The sequence below is a fragment of the Anas platyrhynchos genome, chromosome 13 (genome assembly GCF_047663525.1).
Source record: "Anas platyrhynchos isolate ZD024472 breed Pekin duck chromosome 13, IASCAAS_PekinDuck_T2T, whole genome shotgun sequence".
Classification (NCBI taxonomy): Eukaryota; Metazoa; Chordata; class Aves; order Anseriformes; family Anatidae; genus Anas; species Anas platyrhynchos.
Genome location: NC_092599.1, coordinates 10,088,505 through 10,109,082, shown reverse-complemented (window position 1 = coordinate 10,109,082; position 20,578 = coordinate 10,088,505). Strand labels below are relative to the sequence as shown.

Sequence of the window (20,578 nt, the reverse complement as noted above, 5' to 3'; positions counted from 1 at the left end):
AGGAGGCAGGGATGGGCACTGGCAGCAAGTGGACACAAGCAGTGCCATGGCTGTGGAACAAAACTCATGCTGCAAATGACCCACGAGTGCTCATTCGCACAGCAAGCCCCGCAAGGCTTAAAGGGAATGCTGTGCTTCAAGGGGGAACATTAAAAACCTCCTGCATGCTATGATTTCCACAGCAAGGCGGGTTGTTGTAAATAACACACTGACACAGCAGATCTGTGCTCGTGCTTCCCCTCTCTGTCCTCTTTCACTGGGAGAAAACGCGTGTCGTTTGGCACCACGGTGCCTCACCATTAGCACACTGCTCCTTGTGTAATGCCATCGTGACTCAAGAAATTGCACCTCACTACATCCTGCCATGCGCTACCTGGTTTGTGCAGCACTTCCAAGAACAACCCGTGCACTTGATTAACACAAGTGGAGAACCTCTTTGCAATCTAGCACCGGTCTGGAAGGCTTTCAGGCACCGCTGGGTCTCTTTTTAACGTGGTAACGGCAGCTTGTTGCGAAACAACAGGTCCATAATGCTCCTGCTCTTTAAGCTCAACCAGCTTTGACCCCTTGCCAACTCAGTAACTTAGTTCTTCATTCACCAGCCCAGGATCCCAGGGGTTGCCAGAAACTTTGTGGGGCTCCCCACCGTGCTGGAAGGAACGCCATCCGGCACCATCCTGCAGATTTCCTCTCAACTGCAGACGTGACTGATCAACACAGATGGTGCCGCGAGGGGAGATTATTAGCTCTTCAATGGGGTTTAATTTTGATCCTTGAAAAGTGTTTAAAATGAGAACTCCCAGAGTGCAATTACCCATTGTTGTGGGTTCAAGGAGAAATCACTGCTCTGGAAAAAAGCAGGTTCCTGGGATCAATCTATCAAGGTAAGCAATAAGGGACGTCAGCCAAAGCCTCCATAAATCTGCTGCTGCTATCGGAGACTCACACAGATGTGAAAGTGAGCTGGTTAAGCTGGATCTGGTCCTTCACGACACGGCCTTTAAGTGCCATATGAGTAATCTCGGGTTTCTTCTATTGGCACTTACGCCTAGATTTTGCTGTTCAAATGGCAAAAGGGCCCTGTTCCCTCCCCAGGCTCTGCAACATGCAAAACCAAACCTGAGTCATTAATGGTCAGAAGACAAAATCAAGCCCTGTGCTTTATTAGGAAGGAGACGAGCTGCCAGCCTCCTCCTGCCCTGCAAGCCTGATGTGGCAGCACTTCCTCCCTCTCTCCTTTGCCATTATTTTCCTCTTTGCAGGTGTCAGCTGAGGGCAGGAACCGATCCTTCCCCAGCTCACTGTGACCACCATTAATGGCTCCTCACCAGACCACAGTTGCACCAGGCCCATACCACTCACTGCACTGGCTACTGCCATCCATTTCTGCCTCCCAGCAAAAGCCTTGCTGTTAGATACACTAAAAAGGGGGGTTACTCTTTTGGGGTAAAGCCAGGTAAAGCGTAATGCATGCCCCGAAGTGTTGGAGGGGTCGGTCCTCTCCTTTACCTGGGATGCTTTGCCTCCTGGAGACCAGGGCTGAGTCCATCCCGCCGGAGTCCTTGCTCCCCTTCGAGTAAGGGCCATCATCTGGGGGCAGAGCAAACACAGAAGCTGAAATTAGTGTCAAAAGCAACAGACAACCGCAAAAGCACAGCACTGCAAAACGTTCGTCCTTGTTGACGCTGGAAGTAGGATCAGGACCTCATCACAGACTGTGGGGGAGAAAAATCACTGCCAGCCCTGGCTTCTCGCTGCGTCACGGGGGCTCTCCAGCCTTTTAGGGAGGGAGGGAAAGAAACGAGGCAGCAGTGGTGCAATAACATTATCTGATTTATTCCTCTGGGAGCTAATCCGTTAGGAGAGAGTGAAATTTCCTTGCTCCTGTAATTATGTGGAACAGCTGAGGACAGGGAGAGCTGTGGCATTAGTCTCACAAGTTTTAAGCCTGTCATTATGCTTGTGAAGAAACTTATGGTCTCTGGAAATGGAGTTATACATCTGGACACTAACAGGGCTCTAAATCACTATACTTGAACGAAATTGCCTATTCTTATAGATCCCATTATTTCAAAGTCACATTTTCCTGCTGCTGTTCCAGCCTCTGTACAGTACAGAGAGCACCTTCTCTTAAGTGACTTAAAAAAAAAAAAAAAAAGGCAGAAGAAGGAGAAAATAGTGTTATACACTGTAAATGCAGTGTGGCATGATTTGAAATTTAAATATAAAATATTTCAATATCTCTGTATTCTCCTGTTGGAAGACACCTATCTTGAAGAGAGGTTATTTGCAGAGAGGGGAGCATGCTTCTCCACATTTAATTGGCATATATCTAAAATGTCTGTTTTTCTGGCATTTCCTAAAAAGCTGGGGCTTCGTCAGGCAATAATTTCCAGTAACTACGCAGTATCAGATAATTCCCCTTCTCAGTGCCCACATTCCTGGATTGCCCTTCCCAAACCTCCAGTAGCTGTGCAGGTTTACAAATTGTCCGTGGCAGTTTAAATACAGATTACCAAAAAACCCAGCCACATGCTCCTGTCCACAGCCCTCCAGTAACTCCTATTTCAGTTACTGAGGAGTTTTTGTCTCGCTGTGTACAAGGGGAATAACAACTTCTGTTCCTTGGTCTGTACACAGAGCAACCAGAACAGCCCTCTGTCCCCACAAACAGACAAATGATGGTGTAAACTGAAGCATGTGGGTTACACTGAAACGCCAAGAGCTGGAGTTTACTCAAGGGCTTGAGCATTTTTAAGAAGTGAAATGAAACAAGTTTCCACGTAAGGTAGTTTCCAAAAAGGCAAAAACACACACATATATTTTAATTCTTGGTGCCCCAGCCGAAGGAACTTCACAAGTTGACAAAACTCAGTGAAACATTCTGGCTGACCCAAACCTGTATTTCTAAGCATAGAAAGCTTCAGCTGAAAAATAAGCACCCTTCAGTTTTTCAACCCAAGTTGAGCAGCCCGTAGTGGGATAACATGGATGTTCAGACCTTAGATTTTTCTCCCGTGTCAGTTTGAAGGCTTTTCCACCACCATTAAACTGAAGATTTTTAATAAAGCAAGAATCAGCACTTGGCACTAGACCATCACCAAGCAGTGCCAAGTCCAACAAACACTGAACCGTGGTACCCAAGCAGCCAGGACCTCTGCAAAACGAGGGGAGAACAAGGCTCTGCCTTTCAAAAGGAGGAGAAAACATTGCCCTGACCGTGGAGATCTCTCAGCATGACACAGTGCTGACAGCAAAACCAGCAGCTATGGCTTGGCTATAACAGCAGGAGCCAAGTCAAGGCACTGACTTCAGATGGGTGCTGGTGCAGCCTGGCATCAGCTCTAGGAGCAGAAAGCCTGAAAATTAAATTTGCATTGTAACGGCAATGGCCTTTTGGGTGATGTGGAAGTCAGGGACAAGGTTAATCTGGGCTTAATGACTCTGGAAAGTTTAATTTACTCATGGCAGCTTGGCTCCAGCACGCGAGTTTTTAAAATAAAGCGAAGCCACCTGCCATCTCCTCTTCTGTAGATGTTCAATAATGATATAGATTCAGAGCTTTTACCCTCTACCTGTGTTGGCCATGTTCATTTTAATTTCTCTCTCCAGTAGGTTTTACTAATGTCCTGCCTTACCCTTGCTGTCACCCCATGCCTTGCACAACTGCAGAGTCAGAAAAGCGGGATGGTTTGGGAGTACACAGCAGGCATCCCCCAGAGGAGCAGCAGGACACCGATCCCACTGCTGCCTGCACACTCCGCTCAGCCCAGGGGCCATCACCTCCCTTCACCTCTCTGCCAAGTGCAGGAGCATGTTGGAGGACAAACCTCAAAACAGCAGCTCAGGATACCGAGCACGAGGTTGCTTTTTCAGCACCGGAGCTGGGTCTGCAAAAGGCACCTGCAAAATTCCCTGGGACCCTCGCTTTCCATGCGAGAGCGCTGCCCTGGGTAGCACACCTGAGGCAGCAATGCTCCGAGGATGATGGGAACCCTGCACTCCCGGGGAGCCACGCAAGATGGTTCGGAGCCAGCTCCATAATCTGTTGGCAGAGGGAAGCAGTCAACCATCTGCTTCGCATAAACACACCGCCCTGGACCAGACAGCCACTGGCGCTCCTCTGCGCTTCGCTTCCCCATCTCAACCCCAATCCCTACCAATACGAAACCCCGTTTTGCTGTCTCCCTCCCGGCCCAGGCACAGGCAGGCAGACGTGGCTGCCATTTCAGCAAGCCAGCAGCTCGCCCATGAGCCACCCGCTCCCCCTGGCAGCCCAGAGCTGGGACCCACGCTGCCAGCAATTCGCACCGAGCCCCCCGCGTCCTCGGCCACCGGCTGGGCTGGCAAATAATTAGCACCACGGCTCCCCTTCCCTTATCACTTCTCCCTTCCAAATCCAGTTGATTATGCTAAAAATATTTGTGGTTTTTTTCACTCATTATCTGGCTAAAATGTTTGAAGAGGAGAGGAAGCTGCCACATGCCACCTGCCGAAGTGCGAATTGGCATTTGCTCGCATTAGCATCCCCGCCGCGCGGCTCTTTGTTCATTTTCAGCCCATTTCCTGCTCTGCCACTCAAGCTGGTATTAATGGGGACACTTTGGGGGGGATTACTTTGGGTTTTAAAAGAAGGAATTCCAGCTCTTTTTGCTCTCTCCCTGTCATTTCCCCTGCCTAGCACAGCTCCGCCTCGGAGGGAAGGCAGCAGCCTCTCTGCTCAGCCGGCCCAAAGGCAGCGCCAACCAAACCACTGCAAATTCATGAATCTCTCTCCAATCCCTAAAATGAGGGAAAATAATGTATTTTTTTAAGCCTCTGCAGATTCTTTTTTTTTTTCTTTTTTTTTTGCAAGCAATCCATGCTGGAGCCATTAGAGGTACATTTTTCGACCTTTTTCTCTCCCACCACGCAGGCCAAGTTTTTTCCAAAGAAAATATTCTGTAATGAGTGTTTCCAAGCAGCGGTGTTGGTGCCAGCCCTACACCTGTCAGAGAAGTTCATGAGGTACCTAAGACTCTCAATAAAACTGAGTGCACAACACTTTCCATACATTGATCCCATAAGGGTCTGTGTCAATATGGAAAAGTTCCCCTAAGTTCTTTTTTTGTCATTTCAGTGACTTCCTACCAGCAGGGAGAGAAGAGCTCCTTGTCCCTGTCCCTACACACAGCCCTGAGCTTTCCTTCCCTGCAGCAAGTGTTGTAGAGTCAGAACGTATCTCATATAGTGCCAAAAAAAAGAGGATATAATCCCACCTCGTTCCCTCAAAAACAAACTTGACAGGTGAAGCAGAGAAGGAGAAACATCCCCTGGCTTTAGCTGAAGTTGCAGCTTTCCCTAGTTAAATTCCCAGTGAGATGTGAGCGCAGGCACCAGGATCCTCTGTCATCAGACACATCTTAAGCCAACCTCTGCAAAAAAATAAGCTTCCTCGGAAAGAGCACTGATTTAGGAGTTCATTATCCTTGCCTGTGGGGGGAAAAAGGAAGGGTTTTTCATTTAGAAGAGTTATTAGTCTGTGTTATTAACACAGATCACTTCTTAATGAATATCGTCACTGGCTAAACAAGGCTCTGGGACAATTAGGCTTCCTGTCTGCCACTTGTTCGGATTCCTCGATCGTTTGAAGACAGTTCCCGCAGAGAAAGTGCATTAATCTTGTGGGAAGACCAAGAGGTAAAACTTCCCATTTGTTTAATGGAAAAAAGACAGTTGGAGACAGTTATTTCACCATAAGGTAATTGCACTCCTTGTTTAGAGAAATGAACACTAAAACAGCGTTCAGAACCAAGTGCTATTCATGCTGACGCAAGCCAGTATTTTTTGCTAGAATAAAAGCCCAGGGCTGGAAGCAGGAACCCAAACAACCAAAACTAAGTGGGATTTGATCCATTTTGAGGAGTTATTTCTGCAAGTCAGAGGAGGAATTCAGCTGCAGACAGATAAGGAGCAGTGAGGGGCGCATGAGAGGGGGTCAGGTAGCTGGTGACACCTCCAGCTGCAGCCTCCTGGCTGCTGCTCTCCAAGGCACGGGGTTTTTAAGTAAGCTGAGTGCCTGAAGATATATTTGAAAAATAATTAGAATCATCTATCCGTACCTTTAGGCACCTTTGGGTTTGGTTTGAAGGCTCTATGCAACCAAAGCTCCCTCTCGGGGGATGTTATTTCAGCATCGCCGTGCGGGTGGGGATGGCTGCGTTAGGTCTGTGTGAGAGCAGCATGGTGGTGGCTGCCCGTCTCCCACGTGCTTAGCACTTACCACAAGAGGAAAGTAGGCACAAAGAGGCAAGGGCATGAAAATAAAAAGCCCATTGTCAATGCTGTTACAAATAGGTTGCACGAAGGTAGTTAATTATAGTGTCCAAGGCAGCCCAAGAGCTCCCACCATGCCTCTGCTTCAGCCAGGAGTCTGATTCCACAACAGATAACATCCTCCTTGGAGGGTGGCTGGGATTTTCTTCTGCTCAATTAAGTCCAAAACTCCTTAGGCCCTTGGAAAAGTCCTACATGAGTTCACGTAAACAGAACTCAAACAAATGTTAGAAAAAAAAAGAAAAGAAAAAGAAAAAACAAACCTGCTAGGGATCTCCAGACTGCGTTTCCTAGAATACTGCAAGAGTTGAACTAGAGTTCATGCTTCTGCCCTACATAAAACCAGCCCAAGCATACAGCAACAAATATTCTCAATCCTTAGGCAAGGCAGCTCATGCTCCTGCAATGTGCTTAAAAACAAGAGAGAAGTCACTAAAGTTTTGGGATTGCGCAGCACAAATTCATTTTGATGACAATGACTGTTGTGCTGACTGCTTCCAAAAGACAAATAATAAATAAACGCAACCTTTTAAAAGACACGCTATTTTCTTCCCCTTTATTCTCCAGGATTTGGGAGTACAGCAGCTGAAAAACCCAGTGCCCATCACAGATCTCATCTCCACCTCCATCGCAGAGCATCTGCAACGCAGCTCAGCCCCAGGTGGGGGTTTGAAATGTTTCTTCCCTTCTCTGCACCAGGCAGGTTATCCAAGAAGTGTCCCCTGCTCGGTGAGCAAAGACTGAAATAAGCTGAGCTATTTTGGGAGCTGCCCCTCCCTAATTTCATAAATCTACGCACCACCGCACCTGTGGCACAAATGGCAGGGGCTGCCTGTTGCTGAGAATTGCCTCGTAATTTTCCCTTCAGTGGCAATAAAGCCCCTTACGGCACACACTCGTGAGTTATGCAGAAGACAAACGAGGGCTTGGGGAAACGTTTCCTCTTTGACTTTTCTTACCACAAATTATCTGAGAGCGCAGCCAAAGAGGACGGTCGCAACATATACAATACCTGTGCTTGCTGGAACTAAGTCCTTGCCCCGAATAAGACAACTGACCTTCCTCCCATTTTCCCAGCCATTCTGGTGAAGAAAAAAAAAAATGTCCCAAGAGTGTCACCAAAAAGCTACCGGTACCTGTGCCAGCCCCACTGCAGTGACGCTTTGCTCCCTTCCCCGGGGTGGGAGCGTGCCCGCAAGCAGAGGCTGCTGTGGCATCTCCTCCTCCCACCTGTGCAGCCTTTGCTCCTGGCATCAGAGCCAGGAGAACCTGTCCAAACCCTGAGGTTATTCCAGGAGGAAGCCGTAAGTCTGAATCCCCCCTCCCTGATACACACAGCACGAATTCCATCTCCCCACGCCCTCTGCGTCTCCCCTTCTTTTCTTCTCAAGGCTGCATTCATTTATCTACCAGCCCTTCTAAGGCACGTATAATTTCATAACCACCTGCTGCTTTATTCTCAGGAAACGGATCTGTAAAAGATACAATAGCCTATTGTTCAACAAACTCCGTGCTTTGTTCCTCTTTTTTTTTTTTTTCTTTTTAATAAGAAACCAAAATTACTTTTAAAGGAACAATTTGTTTCAAGAAACCATTTCCAAGCAGAAGTGATGTAGATAATTATTTGCATAGCAGTAGCCGTTATGAGACCAGGCTATGGGCCACAACATGCCTCTGTTACCAAGCAGGTTGGCTTCCAGGAGATATCAGGGTGTGCTTCTTCCCCCTTGCAAGCCCTCAACATGTGCCTAACCCTGATGGATGAAGCCTCCTGCGTCCCATAAGGAAGTGAGAACAGAATTTTAACATTTAATAAATCAGGAGATCTAATTTGTGTGTGTGTGTGTGTGTGTGTGTGCATGCACAAAGCCCGTTTCAGTTGGTTCTGCAGTGAAGCCAGGCTTTGGAAAGATTTAACTCAACTTTCACAGGGTATCAGATACCTCCCAAGGGCTGATCCGAGCCCCATCTGATAAGAACAAATGCTGGACCCAGCTGGCAATGTCAAGACGAAGTACTCCTCCTGCTTTCTTTAAATACACAGCATTCCATAAAAAAGCATAAAAAGGGGAGAAATGGGAAAGATGTGATTTAAGAACCTGCAGCCAACCTGCCATTACAGCCTTGTTTTCTTATAGCAGAGACATTGCACAGTGCACTGTCTGCCACCCGTTAGGCTTTGGAAGCCATCACAGAGCAACTTGGTCGAATCAGCGTATCGGAAGGAGAGTGCAACAGAGGACCTGGAAGCAGCTGGTAATTTCCACTCGAGCTATACTGAAAGAAAAAGGAAAATACTTGAAAAAGTGACTTGAAAAATTTTGTTAAACACACATCCTTTTTTTTTTTTTTTTTCTTGATATCCTATGAAAATTAACGTTGCAGCCTGTCTGTCCCTCCATCCATCTACTGTCCTTTTGCACCTTTGGAAGCCAGTGGCCAATATGCTTCGACCTGGGAGGGAAGGAGGGAGGGAGGGATGGAGAGCCATCTGAAAGGGGATTAGAGTCCCGTAACTTTCATTACAACTGTGTAGAGTTGAAAAGTCCCAAAAAAGCAAAGCAAAGAGAGCTGCTGCGCAAATAGCTCTAGACCAGCCTCTCCACCCACCTTCTTTTACATGGTAAGGATAAGAGTAAGGGATATGGGATGCAGAACTGTTGAAAATTAGGGTTCATTTGTTCTTCTGCTCGCAGTGATTATATTGTTGTTCTGACGTAGGCTGGGGTTTCTTTTCTTTCTCTAATTTAAAAATATCATGGACAACTCTTTCCCCATCCTGGTGAGGATACGCTCCGTGCATTATTCAGGTTCACTAAGAGCTCCTTGAAGGACAGCATGGGCTGGGTCCTTAGCACAAACAGCTTTCCCCATACGAACCCAGAACGTCTTCACCTTCATCCATCTCTTCCAAAACATCCTCAAAAAAGTCCGTAAGAAAAGGTCCATTTCAAAAAAGGTCCCTTTTCACCCAGTGAGCCCTCTTCACTTCCATTTTCTTAAGCACTCCCCAACAAAATTTGCATTTCTAATGTACAAGAACTGAAATAGAGAAAGGGAGAGAGAGACTTCCCAAAGTCTCTTACCCTCCCAGGCAATTTTATAGGCAGCTTCATCCCTTTACGTTTATGAACGAGGTGCTGGCAGGGGAAACTATGCACCTCCTCACCCCTTGCAGGTCCCATCCACATGTGCGCACTCAGTATGCGCAATAATTTTGTGCAAGAGGGATAAGAATAGTGCAGAAACCAACTCAATGAGATCATTATTTCTCAATGGTTCTACTGCCTGAAATGATGTTATTAAAGTTACATTTTCCAGTCAATTTTGCAATTTCTTTTGTTAAGCAGTATAGACTGTACTGGGGAGAGCCCAACAATAAGCTAGGAAGATGAAATATTGCTGATCTCCTGATTGTGTTATCTGAAGAAACTACCTTTCCAAAGTAAAAAATTAAAGAGGAATAAGATACATTTTCAGACTGATCTTTTGTGCAAGTTATCCAAGTGAGCAATTGTAATAGGGTGAGAAATGACCAATAAAGGCTGAAGCCGTTCCCAAGGAAGAATGCCTCTCTAGACACAACTGGGTTTATTAATCCAGGCAGCAGGCAGCAGTAAATCCTAGCTGGCAAGGGAATACAATTCTCCCTATTAACTCCAAGCAAGCTTCCAAACTTTTTCTTGAATATGGAGATGGATAAGAAACGCAGCCGGCTGAATCCAAACCCTGGGGAGTTCCCTTCTTTCGAGCAACAAATACCCTACTAAATGACTGTGGAGAGAAATCAAATAAAAAAAGACAGCTCTATTGTGGCTTTTCAAGCAGATGGAATTAAATACTGTCAGTTTATTAGACCATAGCACTCAAATAATTGGTGCCATCTAAACCTAGCGGCCACTACTACCTGCTTGTTTAAAAGCCCTGGAGTTTGTCAAAAAGCAGAGCCAGGCTTTGTTTTAATGAAAAACATCACACAGCTGCTTTCACTGCACAGGGTCTGGCACTGAGCTGCCTCCCAGCTGGGAAGGTTTGTCTAAAGGCACACGCAGGCAGGTAAGCTTTTATCTTGAATACATCAATAGTTAAAATTTATAAATGTCCATAGGGCAAAATGTTTTGTTTTCTGAGCAACAAATATTTACTCTTTAGGAAGAAAACCAAACCAACCAACCCTAAAACCTGGTTAGGCCAGATCTGGCTTACCTAACGCTGGGTGTGCACGCGGGGAGGTGCAGGGAGGAGATGGGGAGGCAGGAGCCGGGTGCCACCAGCAGTGCCGAGCACGCAGCATCCTTGTGTCATGGCCAGGGTGTGAGAGCACGGCACAAGTCAGCAGCGTGGGGAGGGCAGGATGGGGGAGTCAGGACTTCTACCTTTTGAAATGGAGATCAACTTGCTGCAGTGATGGCGATAAAAAATTCTTTGACCTGTTTTGCTTTGACAAGCTCTGTTTTGGTCCCTGTGATCTCTCATTAAAAGCGGTACCTGTTGTCTTCCATCCTCCAAGGTCTCATCAAAGACCAGTTGAATCATGAGGTTAACTTCCTGGTGGAAAGAAAACTGTTTCTAGCTCCTGTCTCCCACGTCTTCCTGGCCCCCAAAGTCTCCCAGGAAGGGAGGGAGGGAGCTTCAGGACCACAAAGTAATGCTGCACTGAAGAGAAGAGGGAAAAGCAGTCTGACCTCTGTGCCCACTCATGGGGTAAGAGTACGTAACTCCTTAATGGAGAGACAGGAGAGCCAAAAATTGGGAAAGAAAGCTGTAGAAATTCAGCCTAGATGAGGGAATGTGTGTGTGTCCTCCCTTTGCACCCCATGAAAAAAATTAACCTCCTGGACACTGTGTTACTGAGCGCCTTATGATGGATGGGAATCTATCTAAAAATCATTCGGCACCCCTGTGACAAGGGATTTGGAGCATGATTCACAGTAACTAGCCTAAGCTCTTTGACCTGTACAATGCAGGGGTGAGACTGGGCTGTGAATGGCTCATTTGGGCTGAGAACAATCTGGTCTTTAAAAAAAAAAAGAAAATAGAAGATGGCCATTTGGGCTGAGGCTAGCTGAAAAGAGAAAACACAGTTCAGTAAAAGGTCATTTTCATCCACAGCTCTTATCCGTGACTCTGGCCAGATCAGATCTTGAAATCCCACCCCCACCTGAAGGAGGATACGTCAGTGTTTCTCCAGCAGAGCCAAAAATCAGTGAGTGCCCAGGTTCCCTGTGCTACCTTTCTCTGCTCTGAGAGGAAAACCACAATACCCCTCCCCAACAGATACACAGAGAAGAAGGAAAGAGACAGCATGAGCTTTGGAATAAACAATTTCACTGGGTATCCCTGAGCTTGTAAATAAGTCAGTTGAGACAAAGCATTTTCCTCTAGGCTTTGCTACAGCTGGGTAACTTCTCCCAGTTTGGCAGGGATGTGGCAATAGCAAACTCCTTGTAGCAGGCAGTAGACAGGGCAGAGGAAAACCCACTGGATTCTGGAGAGATCCTCAGATAATGATGAGTTGGGGAAAACCCCTTCTAAACAGGGAAAAAGCTCCTTCTGTGCTAATCTCTGTGAGCAACATCAGTTGGACATCAGCAGCCCATGCACCAGCAAGGTTTAACAAGGGGTGTGCAAGGATAGCCCCTCGTGCTGGCTGTGAGGAAGGTCACCCTGCCCCTGTCCAGGCTGCCCCAGCTACAAACCTGCACTTGTGCAAGGAAAGGACCAGGAGATGAAATGAAGAACCAGATCTAAGAGACTTGCTGTGCCAGGTCAGGAGGTGGTGGAGACTGCTGCAGGTGCATGCGTGGTTTGAATCAATCTCAGGGACAACACCAAGTAGAAAATTTGTGCAAATCCCAAGAAAACTATTCAAAGCAAAAACAGAACAATAGAAAAAACAAACAGGCAAATGAGGCAACAGAAGAGATGCACTTCAATGCAGCAACATTTAATAAAAGCTTGAGCAAGGGGTCTAGGGGTGAACTGAGAAAACAGATTTATTTAAGACCTAAAGGATGCCATCAGCACTAGCATGAAAAAGTCAAATAAACTATGAGAGGCAGGTATCAAAGCTGCCCATAACCTTATTTGCTACTGCCCTGATCTCACCATCTCAGCACGGCTATGGCTTCAAAAGCAGCAGTGAAAAATCAGAGCGGTCTGGTGAACCAGGACAACCCTGGTTCTTTTCGAGGACCCCAAAGACAGCCAGGACCGCTGGCAGATTGCATCCTAAGAGAAGGCACGCAATGCAGTAGGCTGCAAATCAGGTGCTTCATCCTGGATTTGCATGGCATTCTGATGCAAAGTGTTTAAAAACCGGTGGGAGTCAAGAAGTAAGCAGCAGCAGGCAGTGTTAACTGTTTGAAAGGAAAGATTTCTGGCAGACTCATTTCAGACTCGTTTCCAGCTTATCCCTAAAGCTCTGCTAAACCTTACTAAGACTTAAGTCCCGTAAATGTGATTCTCCCCTCAGTGTTTAGCCAAGTAGCAATGTTTCAGAAAAGGTAAATAGCAAGTCGTGGGAGTTGGATTATTCATTCATGTGGTGAGAGCCGTTATATAGGAACATATACAGATGTTCCCACTTCAGGACTGATCTAAACATATGTAGATTTCAGACCCTGACACACAAACCATCCATTATGCAGTGGCCCATGTGCACGCCTGGGCTGCTTTTATCTTCAGCTGTGTCAGGAGGCTTCACAGGAGCTGTGCGAGAGATGGAAGAAGCTTACAGTTAAAAGACTAAAGGAAGTTTAAGGAAGAGCCTTGCTTAAAATGAAAGGAGGGAAGGAGAAAGCAAGAAATCAAAGAGCCAGGGGCTATCAGATTTAGCAGGACAACAAGATGAAATAAGGAAGTTTCAAAGCTCAAAGATATTTGATGTTGGAAATGGTGTGGTCTGACCCCATCAACCCAGCTGTTAAAAATTTACCTGAAGTGCCCATTAAATCTTGCTTCCAGCAAGCCCTGCTCCTGCTTTTACCCCTCTTCTTGTTCCCCCTGCCTTGCCCTGGCTCACATCCCATCCTCCAAACAGGCGGATGTCCAGAGAGCAGCACACCACCACTGCGATGAAAGCAAGCATCTGCTTAGTATGAAAAACGGACAAGACCCCGCTCCAGAGGAGTTATTAATGCGCTCCAGCTGTTTTATAGCTGCTTTCATCCAAATGGTTGTCTGCTTTCCAGTTGCTTCACATCGTACGGGTAGCACAAAGCAGGGGGAGAACACAGACTCAACTACAGCCAGAACAGAAATTCCTGAAAGGCATGGAAAATCCTGCTGGAAATCAGAACACATTGCTGCAAGCTGGGCTCTGCCACCCTCTGAAAAGCTCACAAGAGATACTCTCGTGAGCACCTTTCTGAGCAAACGGGGACAGCCTCGGGATTTTCATGCTGAAATCCTGCTCTTCGAAGAATCTGAGCTGCACAGTCCTGTGCATTAATTTTCCCTTTTGGGTTTTTTGGATGTTTAAAATCCAAAACTGCCCCAGCCAAAGGGGCTGGAGGAGCACAGATCCGAGAAGATGTCAGTAAGACGTCTCTGAAAAGGCACAGCTGGGAGTTGTGCAGCTCACGGAGGGTAGGAAGTGGCAAGGAGATCAGGGAAAACGTAGGTGTAACTAAAAACCGCAGAGTACCAAGGAGAGAGGAGACTCATGTCAGGAGCACAGCCCATTAAGTGTAATGCTTCACATTATGCTTCCCAAATATGCACTTAATTTTGATTCAACAAGCCACTTGTGCTAATAAAAATTAAAACCAGCAGGTTCTGTCGAGTGTGTAATAGACGTGTGGAAGAGCAGCGCGCTCAGGTATTCCTAAAATTAACTACAAGTACAAAGCCCAACTACTTTCCTAACCCCAGGGAAGCCTGGGCACGCTGCGTAAATCACCACCCATCACTGGAAGCCAGCACAGCCCCTCACCACGGGGTCAGGCATCTCCCCTTCCCTCTGTGCTGACCTCCAGAAGGGGCCTGGATGTCTCCAGGAGCAGATATTGCCAAGTGCTTACCTCCTGCCACCGCCTGCTGGAACCAAAGGCAGCTGCCCAGCAGTATCCATGCCCTGCACGAGGATCAGTGCCAGCGGGTCTGTACGGGTGTAAAAACGGTGTGAGAGGGCTGAGTGGGTGTGCAGGGAGACAAAAGACGGGGCTCCGTGAACATTAGGCACAGCAGCTCCATTTAATGATTAAACACACGCGATTGTTTGCTTATAAAATGCAGTGGCACATAAATCTGCTCGGAGCTAATTGCCTATTATAGCTCATGGTACTGCTCGAGCTGGCTGCTGAATGATAAAGGGACTCAGACGGCAGAGGAAGCCAGCAGAGCTTTGCAGCTCACTGTACCCACAGCCTGGGAAGTGCTTGGTTCTCCAGCCTCTGCAGGGTGAGCACCCGTCCCCCCGCCAAGCCAGGGTGGACAGGAGGTCGGGGGTATTGAACCACAAGGAGTAAGGGGGGCTGCTCTGATTTCTTTTTTTGAAGTTGTTATTGTTAATAATAAAGCTTCTTTCCCTCGTTTTGTGTCTCTTTGCCAGCCTCACCAGCAGCTACCCAGACCTGGAGCTGGCCGATGTTCACCTCTGCCCTGCAGCAGCCCCGAGGAGTGGAGAAACACAGAAGAAAAGAGCCACGTGCAGCACAGCGAGGGCAGGCGAGGAAACAACAGACCATGGGGCGAAACCTGGGTTTGGAGCAAAACCAGATGTGCCTCCTGGCTCAGAGCCCTTCCACCTTCACTTTAATTTTAACTCCCCAGGTGCAAGGTCTACAAGGTGACCTTGGTCCAGATCTACACGCACAGCAGCAACTCCCCACCGATTTCCCTGGATTTCGGTCATATCCCTGTGGCTCTGCCCCAGGAACACCACCTCATCCATTGCTACCCCCATACACATGTTTAATCCCTCTGCTTGGCTTTGCTGGGTGCTGCGGGGTAGTCAGCAGAGGCTGGACCTGCAGGGAATCTGCCCCAAGCCCCCCTGCCCTCTGGGCTGCAGGGCCGAGGGGTACAGCTGCAGCACGAGCGGCACAGCGTGGCGTTTCGTGGCAGGAAGGAACACGATCTGTTTACACAGCAGGTTATACGGGAAATGCATTACATTATTAAAAAAAATAATCTTGCAAAATGTGTACATTCTTCTTATGCCAAGAGTTTAATCCTACCCAAACAGCACTGCATTCCACAAAGACACTACCCCCTATAAATCACCGGGGCAGGAGCTGGCCACGTCCCTCAGATTTTGGGCTGAACCACCCACTGCGGCTCACAGGACAACGAAAGGGCATGGGAGGGGGAGCAGGACTGGGACTGGGACTGCTCAGGCGCTGGGAACGCCACAGCACAAGACCCCCAAAACAGCAGCAGATGCAGGATCAGGGACCCACATCCCTCCTTTGGGAAGGAGGAGGGTGCAACAAGGCAGGCTGATGCACCAAATCAATCCCATTTGCATCCCTACAACAGGGCAGCAAGGAGCCAGATCTCACTCTTAGTGGCACCAGTTCCTGTCTGCCAGCACAAAAGCATTCCGGTTCTTTTTGCACGCCACCTCTGCTCTCCCCAGCATTGCCAGCTCTTAGCTTATAGCTTCGTTGGGCTATACCAAGAGAGCAATCATTACATACCGAGATTGGAAGCTGGAGAGTAGCTGGGAAGAAACCCACAGCTCCTTCCACCTCTCTGACGTGATTTCCTGAACTTGCACAGTAAGGAGCAGATCAGTCGGAGGATGACTAAGTGGGCTCATCTCCTCATACCCCGGCTATGCTAAACAACTTACAAGACCGTTTTGGGACTGCTGTGCGGAGCATTTTAACAATGATCTAACAAAAAAAATAAGATATTCCATCCTTTCATGGCTTCCAGGTGTTGGGACCAATTTACTTCACAGTAATTTTCATTTCTGGGCCTTTTTTCCCTCCTCCCCACAAAAACCTGCAGCTGCCAAACGGTGCTGGCAACTCCAGCAGCTAGGAAACGAATTTCCCTGTGAAGCAAATTCTTCCAGGATGAATTGAATGAAGGCAGAGCTCATAATTGCACATTACTGAAAACATTTCTGATAAAAAACTGGGGAGATATTTTTATCCGCATCTCCAGTTGAAAATTGCTGGGAAAGATGCTTTTGAAAAGCCATCATCCCCAAGCATGTAATTATCAGATCCTTGAACAAAAACACATGGCCAAAGAAAAAAAATTATTTCATTGAAATAAAGAATTGGAGACGGCGATTGTTGGGAATGGAAGGAGAGAAAATCATGTAACATCCTGTGTGCTCCTGCATGTCTCTGAAGTTACCAGACTGATTTGAAAATCCACAGATTAATAAATGTGACAGCTGAGAACATCAAGCTCGGTTAGTAATTTCTCTTGTTACGAACAGAATAATAATACTATTAAAAACCCCTCAGAAGCAGGCTGGCAGTCAGGCTGTCACAGCAGCAGCATTTCCCGACTCCCACGTAAGCACGCCTGTCTCGAAGCAGCACCCTGCCACCGCGAGCAGACAGCCACACAATGACCCAGGGCTCCTGTCCCAGCGAGGCTTAAGACCATGCACACCCTGATGGGATTACTCACACGCTAAAAATTATGCGGTATCCGAACTGACAGCTGGAAAGAGCCTTAAATGTTCTTATGCCTGCTGGCACTCAATCGCCAATTGATGAACATCGCTAAATATTTATTTGTGCTCTACTTTCCGGTTCTGCAGCAGCACCTCTTCCTGGTTGTTATTACTTCTTTGTTCCTTTTGTTTGCGACACCAACCCACGGTTAAACATGAAACACAGGCACCTTTCCCTCCAACCTGCCCGGTGCCGCCTCCTGATCCTCCACGTAAAACTGCACATCACCTACTTAAGGAAGAAAATCGTATCACCAGCAATAGACACTGGCATCCACGAGCAAATAGGAATTTTAACAGTCCATTTTCAAAAAAAATCGAATCCTCCATGCCCTGATACATACAAACACTTCAGCACTGTGGTTATCCTTGGCATATGTGGATTAAATAAGCGTAACAAACATCATAAAGAGTAACGAACCTGGCCAGAAAGCCCAAAGGCAGACATAACACAGCACAGGGGTGTTGAGGGATTTCTTGAAACAGCAAAAATCCCATGGCTTGCTGTAGCTGAGCAAACCAAGCTACCAGGGCAACTATGAGAAGTTCCCATGACAGTGTTCCCACATCGCCCAATTGAGGAACTCAGAAAAATATTGTTACCAGTAGCTGGCTTCAAGGACAAGGTCTATGTGACTGCTAATCACAAGGGGGTTGTTTTCTTGCAGGTGGGGTTGTTTTCTTGCAGTTGTTTGTCTGAGTGCTTTTGACCAATAATCTTGTGTGAAACACTGTCCACCCCTGTTAAGTTCTCTATAAAAGTTAGGCTATTCGGGCAATAAAATGGAGCATGATCTGACTCTACTGGTGTCTGTCGTGCTTTCGGCCGTGCTTCCTGCAACATATGGCGCCCGAACAGGCTGAGACCTGAACAGGGCCTGAACAGGACATCGCAGCGGGAGACCTGAACAGGACCTGAACAGACATCGCACAGGAGCAGGACATCGCAGCACCGGAGCAGACATCGCAGCCGAGCACGGACATCGCAGCGGCGCCGGGGCAAACATCGCAGCGCAGCGGGACACCAGCGGCGCCGGCACATCCGAACGCAGGTAGACCAGGAGACCAGCGGCGCCGGGACCGGCGGCGCCGGGACCAGCGGCGCCGCGATCTCGCCGCGCCGTCGGGACTTCGGAGCGCCCATCCGACCGGCGCTTGAGCAGACCGGACACCGGCCCGGACACACGGTACACAGGCCTCACGGTGAGACGCGGTACTCCCGCTGAGAGACGCGTGAAAACGGTGGGAAACGGGGTTTTTGCGGCGGGACGTGGAATTGCGGAGGGCCGCGGGAAATAGAGTTGCGGCGAGACGTGGAATTGCGGAGGGCCGCGGGAAAAAGAGTTGCGGCGAGACGTGGAATTGCGGAGGGCCGCGGGAAAAAGAGTTGCGGCGAGACGTGGAATTGCGGAGGGCCGCGGGTAAACGGAGTTGCGGCGGGACGTGGAATTGCGGAGGGCCGCGGGGAATAGAGTTGCGGCGGGACGTGGAATTGCGGAGGGCCGCGGGAAATTGACGTGATCACGGTGCGATGCGGGACATCCGAGATCGAGTTGCTATGGGAGACCAGAGGCATCAGTGGACAACGGCAGCCGACCCTCACCGTGTGGCGAGTCGGCACAGAGCAGAGGGGCGGACATCAGGACCCTGCAGCCTGACTGACGTAACCATGGAGGCAGCAGCAGCGGCTGTGCTGCTTCTCTTTGGCATTCTTTTTATAAGAGGTTTATCTTGCAATGCAAAAAAGACTATTCGTCCCCAGATCGGTGTTATAACTATGTTTCTGGATAACATTCCGTGGGGTTGCCTCATTCTACGGACTATTAATGACGATTTAGCTCTATTGCAGGGCAGGAGTGCAGAGACGCAGATTACACTGCCAAATGACCACCGGCAGGCTCGTTCACAAACAGCTTCTAGGATTGCAGCTGGCACTGCCTGCAGCCGTATAGCAGACGTTACACTCTCTTTCCTAACTAGTAATCATGTGTCTTATCCATTTGTGGTGAATGGTCAGTGGCAAAAAGAAAAGGGGGAGACTAAGGGGCGGCAAAGACAGAAACGGTACCAGGAGGATGCCACTGACACTACTAGCACGGGTAATAGGAGTAGTATAAGTGACATAGGTGCAGGGCGGTGGCAGGCACTGCCGCGCTGTGGGGCATTCTGCCCGCTGCTCGCCCTCACCTGCCTGTGCACTGCTGCCGACAGTGCTAGAGCAAAATGTGAAGACTGCTCAGACGGCAGTGATGAGAGTGCTTGTGTGAAGAAGATGTGTGTTGAATCTGACTTTGTGTGCAACAGTGGTCAGTGTGTGCCAAACAGATGGCAGTGTGATGGGGATCCGGACTGTGAAAATGGGTCTGATGAGAGTGCTGATCTGTGTTATATGAGAACATGCCAGGTAAATGAAATCAGCTGTGGTCCTCAGTCAACCCAGTGTATCCTGGTGTCCTGGAAATGTGATGGTGAAAAAGACTGTAACAGAGATCCTGATTGCAAGGATGGAAGTGATGAAATTAACTGCCCTTCTCAGACCTGCAGGCCAGACCAGTTCAGATGTGTAGATGGGAACTGTGTCCACGGAAGAAGGCAGTGCAGTGGTGTGAGAGACTGTCTGGATGGCACTGATGAAGCAAGCTGTAACGATGTTATTCAGTGCTCAGGACCTGGCAAATTCAAGTGCAGAAGTGGAGAATGCATAGATATCAACAAAGTGTGTAACCAGCAGAGAGACTGCAAGGACTGGGGTGATGAGCCCCTGAAGGAATGCAACATACATGAATGTGACTGTCCAGCTGGGTTTGAGTTTGTAGACAAGAGAAACTGTGGAGATATTGATGAATGTCAAAACCCTGGTATCTGTAGTCAAATCTGTATCAACCTGAAAGGTGGCTACAAATGTGAACGTAGCCGTGGCTATCAGGTGAATCCTGCTACAGGAACCGGGAAAGGGCCATACTGGTACAAAAACACAAATAACACCTGTGATTACAATGACGCTGCTAAGCAGGGTTTAGGGGTTTGTAGCATGGAGACAAGGGGTAACAACTACAGTGTTTGGAACAATTGTGCAGCTTTGGCCTTACCTCCTGATGTGCTTCTGATTTGTGGGGATGGGGCCTGGCAAGGTATCCCTGCAAATGCTATCAGATGTCCATGTTACTTAGATAAACTCATTGTATTTGCTCCTAGCTTGTTACAGTTGCGTGAGATCACCAGACATAAATGGGCATTGCTTGCATCGGATTGCAATGATAATGTTGAATTGTGTGGGGTTGCAGCTAGAGCGGCATTAGCAATTTCAGTGCCTGGAGTGGCATCTGCGGCCGCACGTAACAACTTAGAAAAATTGGTATGCTGGGCCAAGAGGCAAGCCTATGCCACGACAGAGATACTTGAGGAGATGTTACCAGATCAAAATAGTCTGCGACATCTGCTTTTACAGGATCAAGCTGCTATTGACATCTTGCTTTTGGCTCAAAGGAATGGGTGTGAGGACTTTAAGGGAATGTACTGTTTAAACCTTTCTGATCATAATGAGTCAATTCACAAATCCATTACTTTCCTGAAAGAGCATATGAGAAAGATTCAGTATGGTATCAATCCTTTCAATCA

General features: G+C 48.0%; 1 protein-coding gene across 15 annotated transcripts in view; it reads right to left on the bottom strand.

The window, feature by feature from the left end:
- The window catches only part of GRIP2 (glutamate receptor interacting protein 2), a 245,994-nt gene that overhangs the window by 55,162 nt on the left and 170,254 nt on the right, over positions 1 to 20,578 (bottom strand). For all 15 annotated transcript variants that reach the window (XR_005269045.2, XR_011812396.1, XM_038185845.2 and 12 more), the window contains exon 2: positions 1,510 to 1,590. Coding sequence is in view for 13 of the 15 variants with exons in the window: in XM_038185845.2 (XP_038041773.2) it covers positions 1,510 to 1,590 (81 nt within the window). In the remaining 2 variants the exon portion in view is untranslated. The remainder of the gene's footprint in view (positions 1 to 1,509; positions 1,591 to 20,578) is intronic.